Source organism: Electrophorus electricus, chromosome 24 (genome assembly GCF_013358815.1).
Source record: "Electrophorus electricus isolate fEleEle1 chromosome 24, fEleEle1.pri, whole genome shotgun sequence".
Lineage (NCBI taxonomy): Eukaryota > Metazoa > Chordata > Actinopteri > Gymnotiformes > Gymnotidae > Electrophorus > Electrophorus electricus.
In genome coordinates this window covers 1,984,416-2,001,876 of record NC_049558.1, presented here as the reverse complement: position 1 = coordinate 2,001,876, position 17,461 = coordinate 1,984,416, and the positions used below count along the sequence as shown (strand labels likewise).

Genomic DNA, 17,461 nt, shown 5'->3' with positions numbered 1-17,461 from the left:
GCTAATGCAAGTGAACTGGCTGCTCCCAGTTCTCATTTAACCAGAAAGCAGCTCTGTCTGAAAGGAAATCAAATAAAAACACCTTCAGCAAGATTTCTTCTGTTTTGACAGTAATGGATTATTGCATTAATTTATGTTTTATACTCTGGACAGTTTTTTTTTTAAATATATAAACATATGCATCCTTAATATATTTAATCTGTTCTTCTTGTCGTCGGTACATGGCTTCCTGACATGAAACAAAGACTGTAAGTAGCCCATAGCGTAATGTCAGGTCAGATGCTATTAAGCTCCCACACATGTGGGCCTCCTCTTCCTCTAGTGGGGCCCAGTAGTGGGGGACCTCCTACTCTCCAGCATGCCCTAAATAAACAGCCTATGGTGTTCTCCCATGGGCACATATTGATATCTCCAGGATGTGGTTCTTTGATTAAGGGGAAGAAAAGTCATTAATTATGGAAGAATGCAATTAATTATTTTTTCTGCCCCCGCTTCTGTTAGATCTCCCTGTCACCCCTGACTCTATCCTCAGCTCGACCCACTGTGATCGACGCAGTGCAGGAAGAGACAAATATGGGTCCCGGGTCATTACTGAAACATCAGAATGGTAACGTGGTAACCTTTGTGGAAACCCACCGTTTGGACGTCTGCCTGCCTGCTCTTCTGAACGGACCATCGTGACATGTAGCTTGCTCTCTGGGCAGTACAGTTTTTGAAGGACTTTTTAGACTTTGCACATCAAGGACCTCAGGCCACAACTTTATAAATGAGTGTTTTTAACCTGTCTGCACCCACTGAAGAAGTCCCCTACTCTATGGTAGCAGAACACTCTTTAAAAAATTTTTCCGATTCTGCCTTTAAATTGAAACCACAGAGATCATATTTGCCTAAAGATGCCCTGAAATTATTTAATTTATCTTATTGTAAAAGGTAACTATTTACCTTATTGTTAAAATGCATGAGTAAAAACAGACACTAAGAGCTAGCTGACTGTGGCTTCATGTGGTGAGCGTATAGTCTACTACACTAATTGGTTGCTGCCAGTGGTGTAAAATGAAAATGACAGTATTTATCTTAAGGGTACCCAGGGGGCATCACACATCAAATTGCCAGCCAAGCATAAATTGCTATATGTATGGATGGGTGTATTTCTATTATTGAAATCTTTTTTTTTCCCTCCCATGAAAACTGCATCTATCCACAACAAGGATAAAATATAATTGAAAAAAATGACCATATAACATGTTATTAGAATTTATCCTATAACACAGTTTGTTTGCTATTACCTGTACTCTGGGGAACAAATTTTGATAGCTTTGGTATTATCCCATTTCACTGAAAATATACCTAGAAAGAATTGACATAGACAAAGAATTAGGAATTGTTTGTAGCCTGCTTTATGGGTTTCTGTCTGTTCTGCATATGTTTCTTTAATTATTCTACCCAGCTCAATCTACTCAGAGCCATTATACAGGTTAATCAAACCTTGCCAAAATAATTGTCTGCATTATCACAGGATCATTACGTAGTCACAGTACTGCCAGTGTGCTCTGTGAATGTTGAAATATGAGCCCATGTGAATTTCTACCCCTCTTATTATGCCTTATGAATATGCTTGAGACTTACCCTGTTGATCTGTCAATTCCCATGTGGCACACATGCTATGTTGCCTGTTAAAAAGGAGGTCCATAAATGCAGGCCACCAGAGCTGATTAGGATTACATAAAACACGCCCTCCATTTGGTGTGTAGTGGTAGTTGTTCTTCTGTGAAATGTGGAGAGAAAATGTATTGCCATGTATTTGTGAATGTAAGATACAGTAAACATGACCACTGGCATCGCTTAAAAACAAATGAACTGTGAAGCAGTTTATAATGCTTTCACCGCAGGCATGAAAATACTCTTACAAGGGACCTCTGAGCATATGAGATAGAGCCAGACATTTTCACCACAGGAAGTATGCCTGCACTTTCCAAGCTGTTATGCTTGTTTTTACTTGTTCTGTAGGTTCACTCCCAAACCACCACGCTGGTGACATTGACTTCATCTGTAACAATGAACTGCATTATTTCTAGGTAAATCTTGAGATATCTGATACCATGCTTTACTTTCAAAAGATATGTATGCTTATTAAAATAATTTTAGATGAAAACATGAAATGTTTTCTACATCCTGGTACCTGTTGCATCTCAAGGCCTGTATCAAGCATTTTTTATGTACAGATTGCTGGTGATCCTATCATCATTTTTGATCTTTTTTATGATGATGACAATGATGATGACGATGATGATGACAGTGAGTTACTCCCAGTCATGGTCTATAAATGCACTAATTGTGGGTGGCAGCTAACGTTCCAACTTATCATCTGTGCACATCGCCAGCTTGTTGGATGCTTCCCTCAAGACATCTATGTAGGTTGCAGCTGGGAGATGCTGCAGCGACTACTATCTGTGTAATTGCTTCCTTGAGAGATTACTTTCTTCCCAATGGCCCTGTCAATTAGAAGTCAGGCGGAAAAAAGCCCAGTAAGGCCCTACTTAGCAGAGAGAAATACAAATAGATGGAGTCCATAAAGATGACATTTTAATATTATGGCCACTCTCACGCAAGGGTGTAGATAATGCAAAATAAAATATTTACCTCATTCTGTATATAGTTTGTTTTTGTTTTTAGTCTTCAGGAAATGACAGCTGACCTTTTGTTCAGTGGAACACCCTCATACACTCAGTGTTTGCTGGGTTTAGTGACCAATGCCTTTATCGGGTCTTAGAGGCAGATGTTGAATATTATGGTTGATCATTCAAAGTGCCAGCTGTACTCTCCATGGTGCTGAAGTCTCTGTTTTAAGAAGATTAATCAGCCATGTTTCTGTGTATATCTGTGTGATTGTCATTATTGTTTAGTACAGTACAAGTTTTTTTTTCTTCTGAGGTTTCATTTGACTGAAGTCCTTGAAGTATTGACTCTTTCTTTTTTCAGGAAATTATACCAAGCAAAGGAAAATTTCAAAACTACGAGTGCTCATTTGATTCACCCAAGGCAAACAACCGGTCATGTTGTCTGTGCCTGACACTTATTTTTACATTGACTTTTATTGACTGGCTGCCAGGCTGTCTTCGTGAAGAACCTTGGGGGTAAATGCCTTTCTTGTTGATTGCTGAAGTCATCTACAGGGCATAAACCAGTGACTGTTGTGTCGTCACTAAGTGCTCTACTTACTCATCTATCATCAGCTTTACATGTTTGGGATTTTCATTCAAGCGAAGGTTTGCCTAGAGACCCAGTACAGTATTTTCAATACATTCTTAAACAAACAAGAGATGGATTGTAAAAGGAACTTTTTTCAAGTTATTGAAAAGTGACGACATAGCTTCCAAAGCACGCGGCATGATTTCTCCTTTTATGGAATGCTTTGCACGTATGATGTCAGGATCTCACTCTGCGTGGTCATCTCAGACGGAGAGGATATATAGCCTTAAACCACACCTACATAGCGACGTCTGATTGGACTTACGCAGATGTTGCTATCATTTAACGACACATCGAGAGAAAATCCCTGTCCCTCTCTTCTCTGAAAGTCGGTCAAAGGAGAACTGTAAGTCCTCCGTGCGCCTGGAGAACATACGGATTTCATCAGCTCAGGTAAGTACGCTACCTGTTTAAAATAGGGGAATATAAGTATGTTAAAGCATGTTTTATAATGCGTTACAATGGCATATTATTATTTACTATATTATGTGGGCCTGCTGGATTTTAGACTCAATAATGCTCAATAACGCATTGAGAGGTTTGTTGAGTTTCGTAAGCTGTAGACTGCCTGTCATTAGTGGTACTCCCTAAAATGTTTCAAAGTGGAAAATGCTACAATTTAGCACCCAAGATTTAAATTGCAATTTAATATCAAAGTTTAAAATCATATCAAATCTGTGCATTTTAAACATTTACTGCAACAGCCTACGCAATGCTGAAACCATCTATTAGCAACAGATCACACACCAACAGTTTTTGTGATAATTAGGTTTTTATATTATTAATAATTGTATTTTTATAATAGTTATGGTATAATAACTGCTCTTAATTTTCGGCGAAGGTGTTCATGTACATTATTTTACGCATTCATGCACATTCGTGGGTGATTAGTTGATTTAAGTTTAGTTAATTGGGCTGATCGGTTCGGTCTAGTGCCTTTTTTTCAGGAGCCACCCGAGTAACCGCTTGCCTACCTGCAATCTACCTGCAGTATTTTCCGCAGACTGCCTGCGAAGATGTACCGAGGATTACTTTGTGTGATTTTGATTCTTGTGTTGGAGCCCCGACTCAGTCAGTCCAGCTGTGAAGACCGAGGAGCGCAAAGATCGGCTCCAGACGTAAGTGATTTATTTAAGTAAGCAGGCCCGTCCGTCCCTTCAGCGATGTTTGGCGCGCTACATGACTAAGACGCAGCTTTCTGTCGCGCAGGTGAACCCAAGTCTTCGACTCTCGGTTCGCAACTTGCTCAAAAGATATAATGATATAGATTATGACAGTTTCGTCGGTTTAATGGGGCGGAGAAGCGCTGGTGAGTTCTGTCGAGCATTCATATCATCACAAACTGTCTTCGTTAAGGCTGCTTAATGTTTCAACGTGCTGCTTGTTTCCAGATGCCGATGACATGCAGTCTCCGCGTAAAAGTAAGACCATCATCCTGTGATTTACACTCGGTATACCTCAGAAGTCAGAGAAATCACAGACGTGTGCTAATTTTGCGTATTATCCATCGTTCCAGGAGAAATGCATGACATCTTCGTTGGACTCATGGGTCGACGGAGCAGCGATGCTGGTGAGTGCAGACTGCAGCGTTCGCACGCGAGACCAATAACTGCACAGGCAAGCAGTGAAATCAAGAGTTGTGTTCTCTCGGAAGCAAATCATCTCGTGAAATCAAGAGTTGTGTTCTCTCGGAAGCAAATCATCTCTACTCCCAAAAAACTAAACTGTCTTATGTTCTGCCGAGGATAACGCCTAAGCGTAAATATTCCAATATGTGCTTCACTGCTTTCTTTAACAAGAGGCTGTACGCTCTCCACTAATGTTGCATGAACTCAGATGTATTGTATTTACAGACACGGGGCGCCCGTGGAGGAAAGATTACCCAGACACGAGAGGCATATTCTTTAACAAATGCAGACTGAGGTTAGTACTGGATATCCTGAACACTAAAGATACTAAAGATTTGACCAATCACTGACATTAATATGCTTTGTGACTAAACAGTAGCACAGACGTCATGCGGTTTACAGAGACAGATTAATAGAAACGTACATTTATCCAGCAACAAAACCATTTTCTTTCACAGACACTGATACACGCTGTTTCATTTCAGATTTCGTCGTGGCTTATAGAAATGTTACTTCTTGCTCTTTGGATCACCTGTACGGTTCTGACAAGACAACTCCTTTTCATTTAAGCACTTTGGTGTAGAAACGTTCAGACTTATTACAACAAAAACATTCAACGCAATTATTCATACTCAATTTATCAAAAAAGATTATTTTGATTTGTTTAATTATTAAAGACAGATTGTACACACCAGTTAGACAAACCTTCAGCTACCTTCTCCGCAATGGAATCTGAATTTATTTACAAGTTACTTTTGCTTTTTAATGTAAACAAAAAAAAAGAATTTGTAAATAAACATATTTAATTGATTTTTTCTTCAACTTGTATGCAGAGCATTCAAACAATTTAGCAGTACCTGATAAAACACCAAGAACACTGTTAAGTGCATTTTATCTTCTGACAGCATGAGCGATGAACAAAATTATGTGTAAGCAGCTACTGACAATGTTCCTTTTCCTTCATTTTAAAGCACAGCGCCAGTTCCATACACTGAATTTACAAAGAACACTATTAAGATGTCACTTATCTCCATTCAGTACAGCTGTCTGGTGTGTGTAAATAGAACAGAATCCACCTTTACCTGACAGCAGGTGTGGCTGAGGCTGTGCAGTGGAAGCACAGCCTGCCGCCAGGACCAAGTCAGGACAAACAGCACACCAAATCAACGAAAGACAGAAAAAGCATTACTTACTGTTCCTTTCAATTACATGAATATGTAGAATTACTAAGTTTGAGGCAGTACTGTATTGCAAAATGAACACTGACATTCTAATTTCTGTACTGCCAATTATAATAAATCATCAACGTCACAGAAAAGACATTTTATCATTTGAATAGGGAAAAAGTGCAAAACCTCTGTTATCAATGGCAATTATTCCCACCACACAGCAACACTGAAATATCTGTTAATCTTTGATCAGCCCTCTATAAACCCAAGTATAAATCTTTGGTGATTAATGTGATGACTAATATTGTTGCACCAGTCATATGCACAAACAAAAATTACATGCACACAAACAAGCAAGCAAGCAACCAACATGAAAACACAGAGTGTATCAACTCTCAGCCACAAGTTCAGTACAGAGGGCTTGGTTAGTGTGAAAAATACATAAATTAAAATAACGTACATTTCCACTGTACATATGAGCACCGAAACAAAGAGTGAAAGAGAGGGCTTGTTTACGTTGTCCAGAGAACAAAGTGAAATTTTAGGAAAAAAGGAAAATGAAAACCTAATTTCAGTTTTATTAAAACACTGTTGACGTGGAATTTTCTTTTTACTTAGAAAATATTTAGCTTGTTTCCATCGTATCATCATATCTACAGAAAATTCCAGGCATTTGCTGTAAATCTTATGTTACAGTGTACGGTAACGCAGCACACTCAGCCTCAGGACTAGCGCTGCTCCCTCAGCAAGCGATGCGGAGTAGAGTGACATGCAGAGCCCATGAGGTGGCATGAACCGCAGACAACACGTAACAAACTCAGTCTCAGACGTTCTGCCAATTTCAGTACCTATCCTTTGTCCATGCAAGCATTTCGTTTTCTTCTACATAAAATAGAAATCGCACTAGTCTCTGGCAGGCTGTCCTTGGCTTTCCTGTCCAAGAGTGGTACTGCTGGGCTCCGAGGGAGGGGACGTCTCCGTCCTGGCCCGCGCATCAGACCTGGCCTCGCTCGCCTGCGTGCTGCCGGCTCCGCCTGGCTTTTCTGCTCCTGCCGCCGCCCGAGTCACTTTCGCGGTAGCCAGCAGCGGCTTCTCGGTCGGGGCAGCCATGCCGAGGGCTGGCGGGCGCGGGGGCTGGTAACGGTGCCGGTAACCGTAGGGCCGCAGGTGGTAGGCGTAGTACTCCAGAACGTACATGAGCTCGGGGTCCACATAATGGAAAGACACGGCTAGATCGGAACAGCACTGTGGGCCCTGTGGACAAGTGGCAATGAGATGAGAGTTCAAAACAAAATCATAATCATCATCATCATTTCCACTGTTGCATACATTAATGCATAGCAAAATAAAGGACTGCAAAAGCTGATCAAAGTTCCCATAATAACCAAACAAGATTTGTAAACACAAAATTAATTCTTTCCCGTTCAGAATGATGATGCTTTTTTTATTTTTCAGTTTAGATTTTTATTTTTTTCTGTTGCAAGGAGTAAAGTGCTCCTAATTGTTTCAGTATCACGTAGTGGACAAAAGCATTACACAGAAAATGACCAAAATCACTACAACTACAAAACAGCCATTGTCTGCTTCTCAGGGAATTATTCGAGGACTCTTTGGTATCATTTTTTCTCTTGTTTGGACATCATTCATTAAACACAGAGAGAAAGTGCCTTTTCAACAAAAGGTGATATCTGAGACATGGATTCAGAACATTTCTTGGGCACAGTTATTGATCCCGCATGAACAATTGCCACAAGCTTCAGGAATTGCACACTGCCCTGAATAATGTCACTGGGGTAATAACACTGCAGCAAGTGTATTTTTGTCCAGGCCTCATTTCACACTTGGAGCACGTGCTGTGGTACATTCACACACATGCCACTGATGAGCGCCTCGGGCCAAGGCATCCTGAGCTTATTTCCCATGAGCGTAAAGCAATAACTTAAGAAACTGCAAGGATATTGAATTTTCTGGAAGCCCAACAGACACTTTCATTAGCACAGATTTCAAACGCTTAGTTGAACACGAACCTCAGTGATAGGATAATAGCAGTAGTTCCAGTACCAAAAGGTCTTGGAGAACCTTCCAGTAAGATGGTGCTCGGGGACGAATGGGTGAAAGGTTTCACGGTGCAGCGTGTCTCTGGAGTCTCCCGCCAGCACGCCCATCTTCTCCAAGCACTGGCCCATGGCCAGGTCCTCCACCGAGGTGGTGTGGGTGCACACCTTGGTTCTGAAGCCCTCCACGAACCTACGCAATGCCTCCTTGCTGAGCACGTAGCCCGCGCCTCCGCTCATGTAACCCTGCTTGGCGTACGGCTTGAAGCGCTTGCCATAGTAGATGGGCTCTCCGGCAGAGTGGTTGGCCAGCAGCCACCGCAGGTTGTCCACCACCACAAACGTGTCGTCGTCGGCCTTGAGGAACCAGTCGGCATCCTCGCCATGGTTCTTCAGGGCGTAGTGAAAGGCACGAATGGTCTTGCGGTACAGCTGTTCACGCCCCTCGCCTGTGCCAAGGCCCACAGTGGGGAAGCCACGGTCTTCCTCGGAGCTCATGAACAGCACAGTGTTGCAGTGGCGGCTCCACGTCGCCCTAACGTGGCGGGCCTTCGACTGCAGGTTGCTGGGTCCCGTCATGACCCAGCACAGGATCCGAACCTTTTTATAGAGCTCATCTGCCAACTGGCTGTCCTCACCTATGGGGGGAAAAAAAAAAAAAAACACTCATTGAAATGCAGATTTAAATCATTTTTTTTTAGCAAAGACTAGAATCCATAAGGCATAGTCCCCTCTCTAGTCATTTCATTGCTGTGTAATTTATTTTTGTGGATGAAGCTGTTAGGGTTATTCAAGTCTTAGTGTCCTGCAAACTACGAACATTTATTCTTAAATGACTAAATCAAATTACATACCTTATCAAATTACTAAAAGACTAAACATATTTGGTAATATAAATACTTTTATTCCCAAAATGTATCCGTGAACTACTTCAATCATAGCCTGTATCACTTTTTTCTGTCATGCTACACGAGCGGTATTCAAACCTAGACCTCAAATCCAATCCGGATCTGGATTTTGTAATCCCTTGTAGTTGATCAAATGACTGATGTATCTGGTTGGCCCCTTTGTCACTCCTGACTGCTATGCAAACAGACGTTGGAAAACATGTGACCCTTGGGGACTGGGAGTTGCATATCTCCAGTGATGCCACACTTCTGTATTTTCAAATAGACGCACAGCCCACTAGAGGGCAGAATTGATGCACGTCTAATGAGGCTGACTGAGGTTGAGGTGAGCTGCACCTTCCTTATTCCAGTTGAGGTGGTTGTTCTTGTTGTTCTGGGTCTGCTCTGTGGGAGTTGTACGCACATCATGCTGGCCTCCACGCCACTGGCTGAAGCTTTGCTCGAACCTCGTCAGCTTCAGGAAGAAGTAGAGAGTACACGAGCCCACCAGGAAGCCCAGATAGAAAGTAGACCTGGAATTCACAGCCTTCATGATGACCTCCAGTCACTGAACAGCTGTGAGGTAGAAATAAATTAAGAGACATTTTGCTAGCAACTGCACATGTCAGATCAACATCCAGGTTTGGGAGGGTTACTTTTAATATGCGTCCCAGTATAGGTGTCAGATTATTTGTTCAAAAACTATTTTCAGAGTATTATTTTATCAAAGTAATCCGATTTCATTACTGTTGCATTACTCATTAATCTCCAGTTTAAGGTCTTACAGTATATTAAAAAAGAAAATAAGTTCAATAGGCAGTTATGCAACAGTCCTCTCTAGCACAGCGTGTGGTATGAAGGATGTATTGCATAACATGGCTGGAAAGGTTTTGCACATTCATTTCCTTTGCTCTGTCCCTTGTATAAGTAGTCAGATCTGCAAGGTACTTGTGAGTTTCAAAAACACTGCAGGTGCACCAAACAGTGAAAATGCAAAACTTTTCATTTGATACCTTTAGGTTGCAAATGCAGCATATTTAGAAACAGAAGCTCTATTGCTTTGTAGATGGACCATTTCCAGACTGATATCAATAAGGAGATGAAGCAAAGATGCCATTAAATCCCTTCCAATCAAATTTACATTCATTCACCAGGTGCACACTTACAAGAAGGGTAAAGAAAAATACAACACAGGAATAGAAATTCATTATTTTTAATATTATAAATAGTAGTATTAAAAGTGTCACAAATTGCACTGAAAGGTATTTTTCTTAGTTTTGGGGTTCTGTTTCAGTTGTGATGATTCATAAATATGAATCTATCACACAATGGGTCATGCTTAGATATCTCCTTCACAAGGACCATTGAGGCAGTGCCGACATGAAACTTAGCAAGGGGCCTTCCAGCCAACATTCAGCCAGTGTTTACAGCCAACGTTATGCAGGGTTTTTACATTGTGTGTCATGAGAAGCAGTGCATCAGAGACAGAATTGACAGTCTGCACACACAGATCTCCCAGAAAGGACAAGCCATGGGGAACGCGGATACCACAGTCAGAACAGTGCAGCACGTTCTCTCTCTTGTAATGCCGTCTTGTGGCAATCCAAATATTAGGGACGTGTTACAGTCCGAGGAGCCTGGAAAAAAGGTGACTAAACCAAAGCATTAGGAATGCAAGAAGGAGAAGTTTAATCTTGTTACCTTGGGTGACTGGCAAATATTTCCAGACTGACACCTTCTGCTTCTTGTCTTGTAGTCACATTGTTAGACCGTATTTGGTCAGTAGACTAATCTGGACAAAACAGAAAGGGCAGATCCTTTAGTGCCATGGCCCCAAAACTATGGAACATTTTACCTCAATCTCTCCATGTCTCCTCCTCACGCTCCACCCTCAAATCCCAACTTAAAACAAACAAACACACCTCTTTTCCCAACACTTTTCCCCAACTTCTCTTCTTATCCATAGTTGTTCATTATTGAGTTGTTTGTGTTAAATGTTTTTTCTCTTCTCCATCTTTGTCATTGTAAAGCAACCTTGTGTCTGTGAAAGCTGCTATATATCTTGAACTTAATAATAATAATAATAATAATAAATATAAAATTAGGATCTCTCACTGGATGCAAAGGTTAGGATGTAAACTTGTAAGTGACTAAGTGTAGCCTAAATTATTATCCAAATTGAGGAATGTTCCAAATAAATGCTCCAAATTAAGGATTAGAAATTTCAAAGAAACAGTGATTATAATAAGACTGTATGAAAATATGAGTTAAAAACTGAACTATAAACATGGCATTTGTATCACAGAAAAAGACTTAAGATTAGAAGAAGTAAGATTATGTGGTTTTGTGTAATGCTAGCCGCTAGATCTGGGGAGAGACATGGGAATTTCTACAAATGCACCGACCTTCTGACGTCTCCTGTCGGCCGTTTTCCGACTCCTGTGAGCAGCTGTTTTCTGCACCATGATTTTAAGCTTTAGCACCCGTGCTTGGTCTTCTTGTTTAGCTATCTATCTCAAAGCCCAGGTGATTCCCATGGCGAAAGCGCAGTACGACTGCAACCAAACGAATTGCTAGAGTCCGATAACGCAGATAAAACTCCAGCAAAAGACGCGATTTTTCTGAAAACGTTTGCGCCTAATATCGTTCACTAAAAAGCGCATTTGCTCGTATGATGCTCCGCTTCAGAGACAGATTACAGGTTTATGTTTGTGCGCAATTGCGAGGCCTTCTTTGTGTAGCCTGCTTGTGCGGCGAAGCGCAGACGTGAACCTCCGCACATCACCGCCGGCATCCTCCTCTCGCCTACTGAGCGCTTTAATTGGAGGAATCACAGGTCTCTCCTCGGCGAAACCCCTCCTACTCGAGGATGCTTACATCCGCAAGATGGGAAACAGGCGATGCAAAGCCCTGCTTTCTGAAGCTCTGAATCGTTCTAAAGATCTGGATTAAACGTTGGATAACCGAAGTTTCTTTCACAGTGAATGTAGTGGTAAAAAAAGGTTGAACGTTCAAGGAAAAATGTACAGTTAACGGAGGATCCTTGTACATCTGACTACCCAATTACTCACCCAGTAATGCGGTTGATTTTCTGAACTCTCTTTAATGTTGTTTATGAATACGATGTAGTCATTTAAACTCATCAAAACCTACAGTAGACCTATTCGATAATGCAGTAATAAACAATTCCTTTGAAGTATTACTTAAACCGGTTTATCATAACATGTTGTAGATACTTTATGATAATAAACTGTGCATATGGAAGGTTATCATACCCTTTCAAGTCTTCCACATTTAAGGTAGATAAGCATCATCTTATTTCCAGCCATATTAAAGATCTATCCTCTGTCATGTTATCATGTCTATTTTTATATCTTCCTGACTACCAGCAGTTCAATTTTGTCCTCTAGAGTACATATTTAGACTTAAATATCTCCCACACCAAACATACTACTGAGCTCCCTTCTTTTGTTCTTTAAAGAGGAAATTCAGAACTTTTAAATGATACCAATGTTGTGGGGGTTTTGGCAACTTCCTCTTCCTCTTCCAATAAAATGGCATCCATCAGCACAAGCTGCTTTTATGAAGGAAGAAAAGTAAGTGCTTATTAATTATCATTGAGCAAACTTTGTCTTGAAATGTTGTCATGTTTTATATAAATCTCCTAAGAACACTTGAAACCATTTTCTAAAGTAATATAACAATATATTATGATGATAGGAGAGTGTTTAAAAAAATGTACTCCACAGTGGACATTTGTACTTGTTACCTACATTTTGTTCTCTGTATTTTCAACTGAGAAGGAAGGGATTGTCAGTGACCTTGATATTTCAGATGAGGACAAAAGCAGAGACCTCTTGTGGAAGGTCAGGCCCCTTCTGAACAAAGTGAGGCAAGGATGTCTAAATCAGCTTAGAACAGGAAAATTGTCCATTGATGAATAAATGATTCCATTTACTGGTCGCTGCCCAATTCGCCAGTATGTACCGGGCAAACCATACCCCACTGGATTGAAGGTGTTTGTCTTGATTGAAGGTGGTCTTAGATTTTGTGGTTTACCAAGGTAAGACCACCTTTAGAGTCACAGAGGGATTGGGCATTGGAGAACAAGCTGTCCTTCATTTGGCAGAGACTGTTGCCAGAGGAACCTACCTGTTCTTTGACAGGTTCTTTAGAACTGTCAATCTTCTGGATACCATGATGGAGAAAGGCTTGGGAGGTACAGGAACTCTCATGAAGAACAGAATTCCAAAGGAGTGCAACATTATAGGGGATCAGGCCATCAAAAAGAAAGGAAGAGGGGCATCCGAGATGGTGGTCAGGCGAGATCCTGAACTTGCTGTCATCAAGTGGTTTGACAACAAACCAGTGGTCATGGCATCCTCTGCCTATGGCATTGAGCCACAGGACAACAGATGCAATAGATGGTCTAAGAAATAGAAAAGGTATGTCCAGGTGTCAAGACCAGTGGCAATTGCTGAGTACAACAAAAACACGGGTGGTGTGGACATGGCCAACAGGATCCTAAGTCTCTATAGGATGGCCACTCGCACTTGGAAATGGACAGTGCGTACAATTTTCCACTTTTTTTGATTTGGCAATCACCAATTCATGGCTTCAGTATAAGACTGTCTGCCAAGTTCTGGGAAAGAAACCACTGAAGTTCCTTGAATTCAAATTGCTCCTTGGTGAGCAGATAATTACTCAGGTCCAAGTAGGAATCTCCAGCAAGAGTGAAGATGACTACACTCCCCTACGTCAAAAGTGGAAACCTCAGCGAAATGCAGCTCTGAGACACTATGGGGCCATCCATCTCCCACAGATGGTGGATGAAGCACAAGCATCAAGGTGTCGCAGGTCTGGTTGCAACATCAAAATGTATGATGTGTACAAAGTGCAAGATCTTCCTCTGTGTTTCAAAGAAAGGGAATTGCTTTTTGAAATTTCATACTCCATAAACATAACTCCATAACATCAAAATGCAAACACTAGACATAATCTATATGTAACTCTTTTCTAGTGTATCTCAGCTGTTAGTAGTTTTGATCATAAATCCTATGACAACTTGGTATTTTCTTTGGGATTGATTTACTATGATTATGATTTAGTTTCATAGGTAGCATGTTCAGATGTCCACTGTAGTGGACATATTATATTTTTAACATTTTTAACATGCTCATTGCCTTCCGAACAATTGGGGAAGTTTGAAAAAAATTAATTTGGAGGCATTTTTTTTTTCTGGTAGTCAGGAGGATATAGCTGAAAGGCTTTTTCAAATATGGTTTGAACTAGTGGCAGATTATATTTTTGATACTACATATTCTATCATCATGTCTGAACATGCACTTGCCATGTCACTTACATATTTCTGATTGCTCATCTGCTATGCCATCTATATATACACTCATGAAAAAAGTGTACATGCTTTTTAGCACCTCTGACTCACCCAACAACAAAGACCAGTGGTTGTTGAACCAGAGATCATACCACTGCAGCAGCCCTTAATAGAACCCAGTAACCATCATGCTAGCAGATGTTCAAGAAAGGGTCTCTTGTATGAAGAGCTGTACAGCTCCATACTCTGACATGGTCCACTCCTGCTGGCCGAAGAAGCTGACTGTACTCCATGAACACCTGGCACCACAAAATGAACCAGCTGCTAATGGATGAAACCCACCCAGAATGGTTAACTGAAGGCCAGATAGTCCTTATCCTGAAGGCAGTTCCATCCAACTACCAGCCAATAACTTGCCTCTGTACAACACGAAAGCTCCTGTCAGGCATTATTTCAGCTAAGATGAGTAGGCACATGACTCAATACATGAGCGGGGCACATAAAGGCATTGGCAAGAACACCAGAAAAGCTAAACACCAGGTTCTGGTGGATAAAGACCAAGCTGTGCACCACCTGCATTGATTAAAAGAAAACCTATGATTCAGTGTCCCACAAATGAATCCTGGAATGCTTGAGGCGGTATAACAACAACAGAACTCTAAGAGCCTTGATAAAGAACTAAGAGCCTTGGGGCTATGGAAGACCCTAGAGGCCAACTTCAAGCCAATAGTACGAGTCACTATAAAGTACAGGATTTACCAAGGAGGGGCCCTGTCCCTACTGCTGTTCTGCATGGGCCTGAACCCCAGGAGGTCTGGGGTTACAATCCTGACCAGGGCATCTCCAGTGTGGTCCCTTACGCAAGGTCCTTAACGCTACCTGCCTGCCTCATTAACAATGAGATATGAGGATAAGAGAGTCATACTGGCTCGGACATCGCGTGGGTCAACGAGGTCTGCGACAGATGTTGGCGGATCAGGGCAATCTGATGAATAGTGGGCTACCGGAACAAATTCAAGACACTCACAGACAAGAGTGGAGAACAGAGGACTGTTAGAATACTACTATGCAAGCAACCCCAGTGTGAGAACTATGCTTCAAAATCTAGACTAACTATTACTGCTATTACAACCTGAGATTGATGTGGTACAGCACATATGCTACAGCATAGGGATGCCAGGATGCCAGGACAGAGAGCAGATATCATCATCCCCACACCCAAACTTGGGAACTAAGCTCCAATGAGTCCATGCACAAAGCTGTGACCATCACAGAAACCAACAAGCTGAAATGTGCCAGAGCAACAGTGATACTTGGCAACAGGTTGAACACCATCATCAAGGCTGGAGAAGGAGGTTGGAGGCCAAGATAAAGAGAAGTCAGCCAGCTACCATGAAAAGTACAAGTTTACTTACCTTGGACACTGCCAAGCAAAGAAAGCTCTGGCTGCATGCCTGAAGAGATACACATGAGAAGTAGAAGACAGGAGAATAAACATGTTCTCCCATGAGCCAGTGTAGATGGCTCTACTTCCAGTAAGAACAATCCTTTTATGCCATCAGGTATTAAGGTCAAGGTCTTGGCATGAAAACCAAGAAGCTCTGTGAGCAGGAGGGCCACTATTCAGGAAGTGACAAAGTGCTTAGTGACTTGGAAGGGACAATCATGGGAGGAAAACTGCTGCACAGTATGGAAGACAGCACAGGAATAAGCACTAAACACGAGTAGAGGCTGGGATCTACCACACCAGGCAGGATCCCAGATGCAGGCTGTGCAATGATGCCCTTGAGAAATCCAGCACATAACAGCAGAATACAAGAAATTGGTGTACATGGAATAAGGGGGGGGCATGGATCACCATATCCAAGTGGCTGGCATAGTGCACAGAAACATCTGTGCCGAGTACGTGCCGGAAGTTCCAAGGTCTAAGTGGGATACACCCCCGAAGGAGGTGGAAAATCCTAAGATCTTGTGGGACTTCCAGATACAGACAGTCAAGATGGTAATGGCTAACCAACCGGCCATAGTAGTGGTACAGCAGAAGAGTGACAGATGTGGCAATCCAGAGTGATGGCAACATCAGGAAAAAGGAACATGAGAAGCCAGAGAAATACCGAGGGCTGAAGGAAGAGATAGAAAAGGCAACTGTGGTTCCTGTGGTAATGCCCAAATTTGGAGAATGGCTCCAACAGATTCCAGGAACAACATCCGAGATCTTGGTACAGGAGACTGCAGTCCTGGGAATAGCTAAAATACTACACAGGACTCCCAGGCTCCCAGTTCTCTGGTAGAGGACCCACACACCCTCTCTCAGTCGGCACTACAATTTCCTGTATTAAAAAAAACAATAAACTCCTTTTCCTTTCCTCTTCTGCTAAAGTCAGTCACGCACTGTGATTCTGAAGTTCTTTCATCTGATCCCCCACACACGTTCTTTTTTCTTCAAAACTTCTTCCTATATACACTGATCACTTAAATATCATTCTCTTGCACTGCACTAGTTAATTGTAGCTTTCCAGGCATATTCACTTTGACGATAATATTGATAAATACACATATTTACTGACAAAAATAATAACTGAGTTATGTTATAATTATATTTGTTCATATCGGACTGCACGCCTACATAAATAACGTGGTATTATTAATCTGGAGCAGATTAAACGAGTTTGTCATAAAATTTTAAAACCACAAGATGTCAGTTTTCGTATACCGAGGCGTTGGGGAGTTTCCCAGTACAATCAGGATATAGCCCCACAGTTTAAAGATTCTTCATCCAGCCCCTACAACTCGGATTTCTAATCGCAAACATAAAGTATCATCTCAAAAATGAACTGATCGTTCAAAATCCTATTACAGTCAAGGATAGCATGACAGCTTCACTTTAATTCAAAAGGTAGGTCGGTTAAACATTATGGATCACCTTTTCAGGAAGTCCAAACAGATAATCGTAGGTTATTAGCTGAAACAACATAAACAATGGGTTATTTGATACTTTGAGCAATGAAATATGCACTCACGAAATGTAAGATGATGAATACCCGGACGCGTCTTTTTTATTGGGGTGTTTTTTCAAATGAAGCGGTTTTTGCGACTACCATCTGTTTGCCACGCCTATTCGTTTTTTCTGTCTAACGCT

The 17,461-nt window shown here is 41.5% G+C and overlaps 2 protein-coding genes across 7 annotated transcripts; one reads left to right on the top strand and one right to left on the bottom strand.

Moving 5' to 3' along the window:
* The first annotated feature begins 3,490 nt into the window (after positions 1–3,490).
* Positions 3,491–5,687, top strand: tac3a (tachykinin precursor 3a). Its single transcript, XM_027028713.2, has 7 exons — positions 3,491–3,642; positions 4,241–4,367; positions 4,459–4,558; positions 4,641–4,670; positions 4,766–4,819; positions 5,103–5,172; positions 5,363–5,687. Exons 2-7 carry the CDS (start codon positions 4,266–4,268, stop codon positions 5,379–5,381), a joined length of 375 nt encoding a protein of 124 aa, XP_026884514.1. The 5' UTR covers positions 3,491–3,642; positions 4,241–4,265; the 3' UTR covers positions 5,382–5,687.
* Positions 5,688–5,791: 104 nt separating this feature from the next.
* c1galt1a (core 1 synthase, glycoprotein-N-acetylgalactosamine 3-beta-galactosyltransferase, 1a) lies at positions 5,792–17,448 on the bottom strand. 6 transcript variants are annotated; one of them, XM_027028708.2, is made up of 5 exons: positions 17,343–17,448; positions 10,689–10,779; positions 9,345–9,563; positions 8,074–8,738; positions 5,792–7,300 (listed from the first exon to the last, which is right to left on the bottom strand). In XM_027028708.2, the coding sequence occupies exons 3-5, from the start codon at positions 9,538–9,540 to the stop codon at positions 6,950–6,952; spliced, it is 1,212 nt and encodes a 403-aa protein (XP_026884509.2). In that variant the 5' UTR covers positions 9,541–9,563; positions 10,689–10,779; positions 17,343–17,448; the 3' UTR covers positions 5,792–6,949. The 6 variants fall into 6 exon arrangements, with proteins under 6 accessions (XP_026884509.2, XP_026884510.2, XP_026884508.2 ...); XM_027028709.2 differs by having other exon boundaries at positions 10,689–10,774; positions 17,343–17,428; XM_027028707.2 differs by lacking the exon at positions 17,343–17,448 and adding an exon at positions 11,393–12,594.
* Positions 17,449–17,461: the final 13 nt, after the last annotated feature.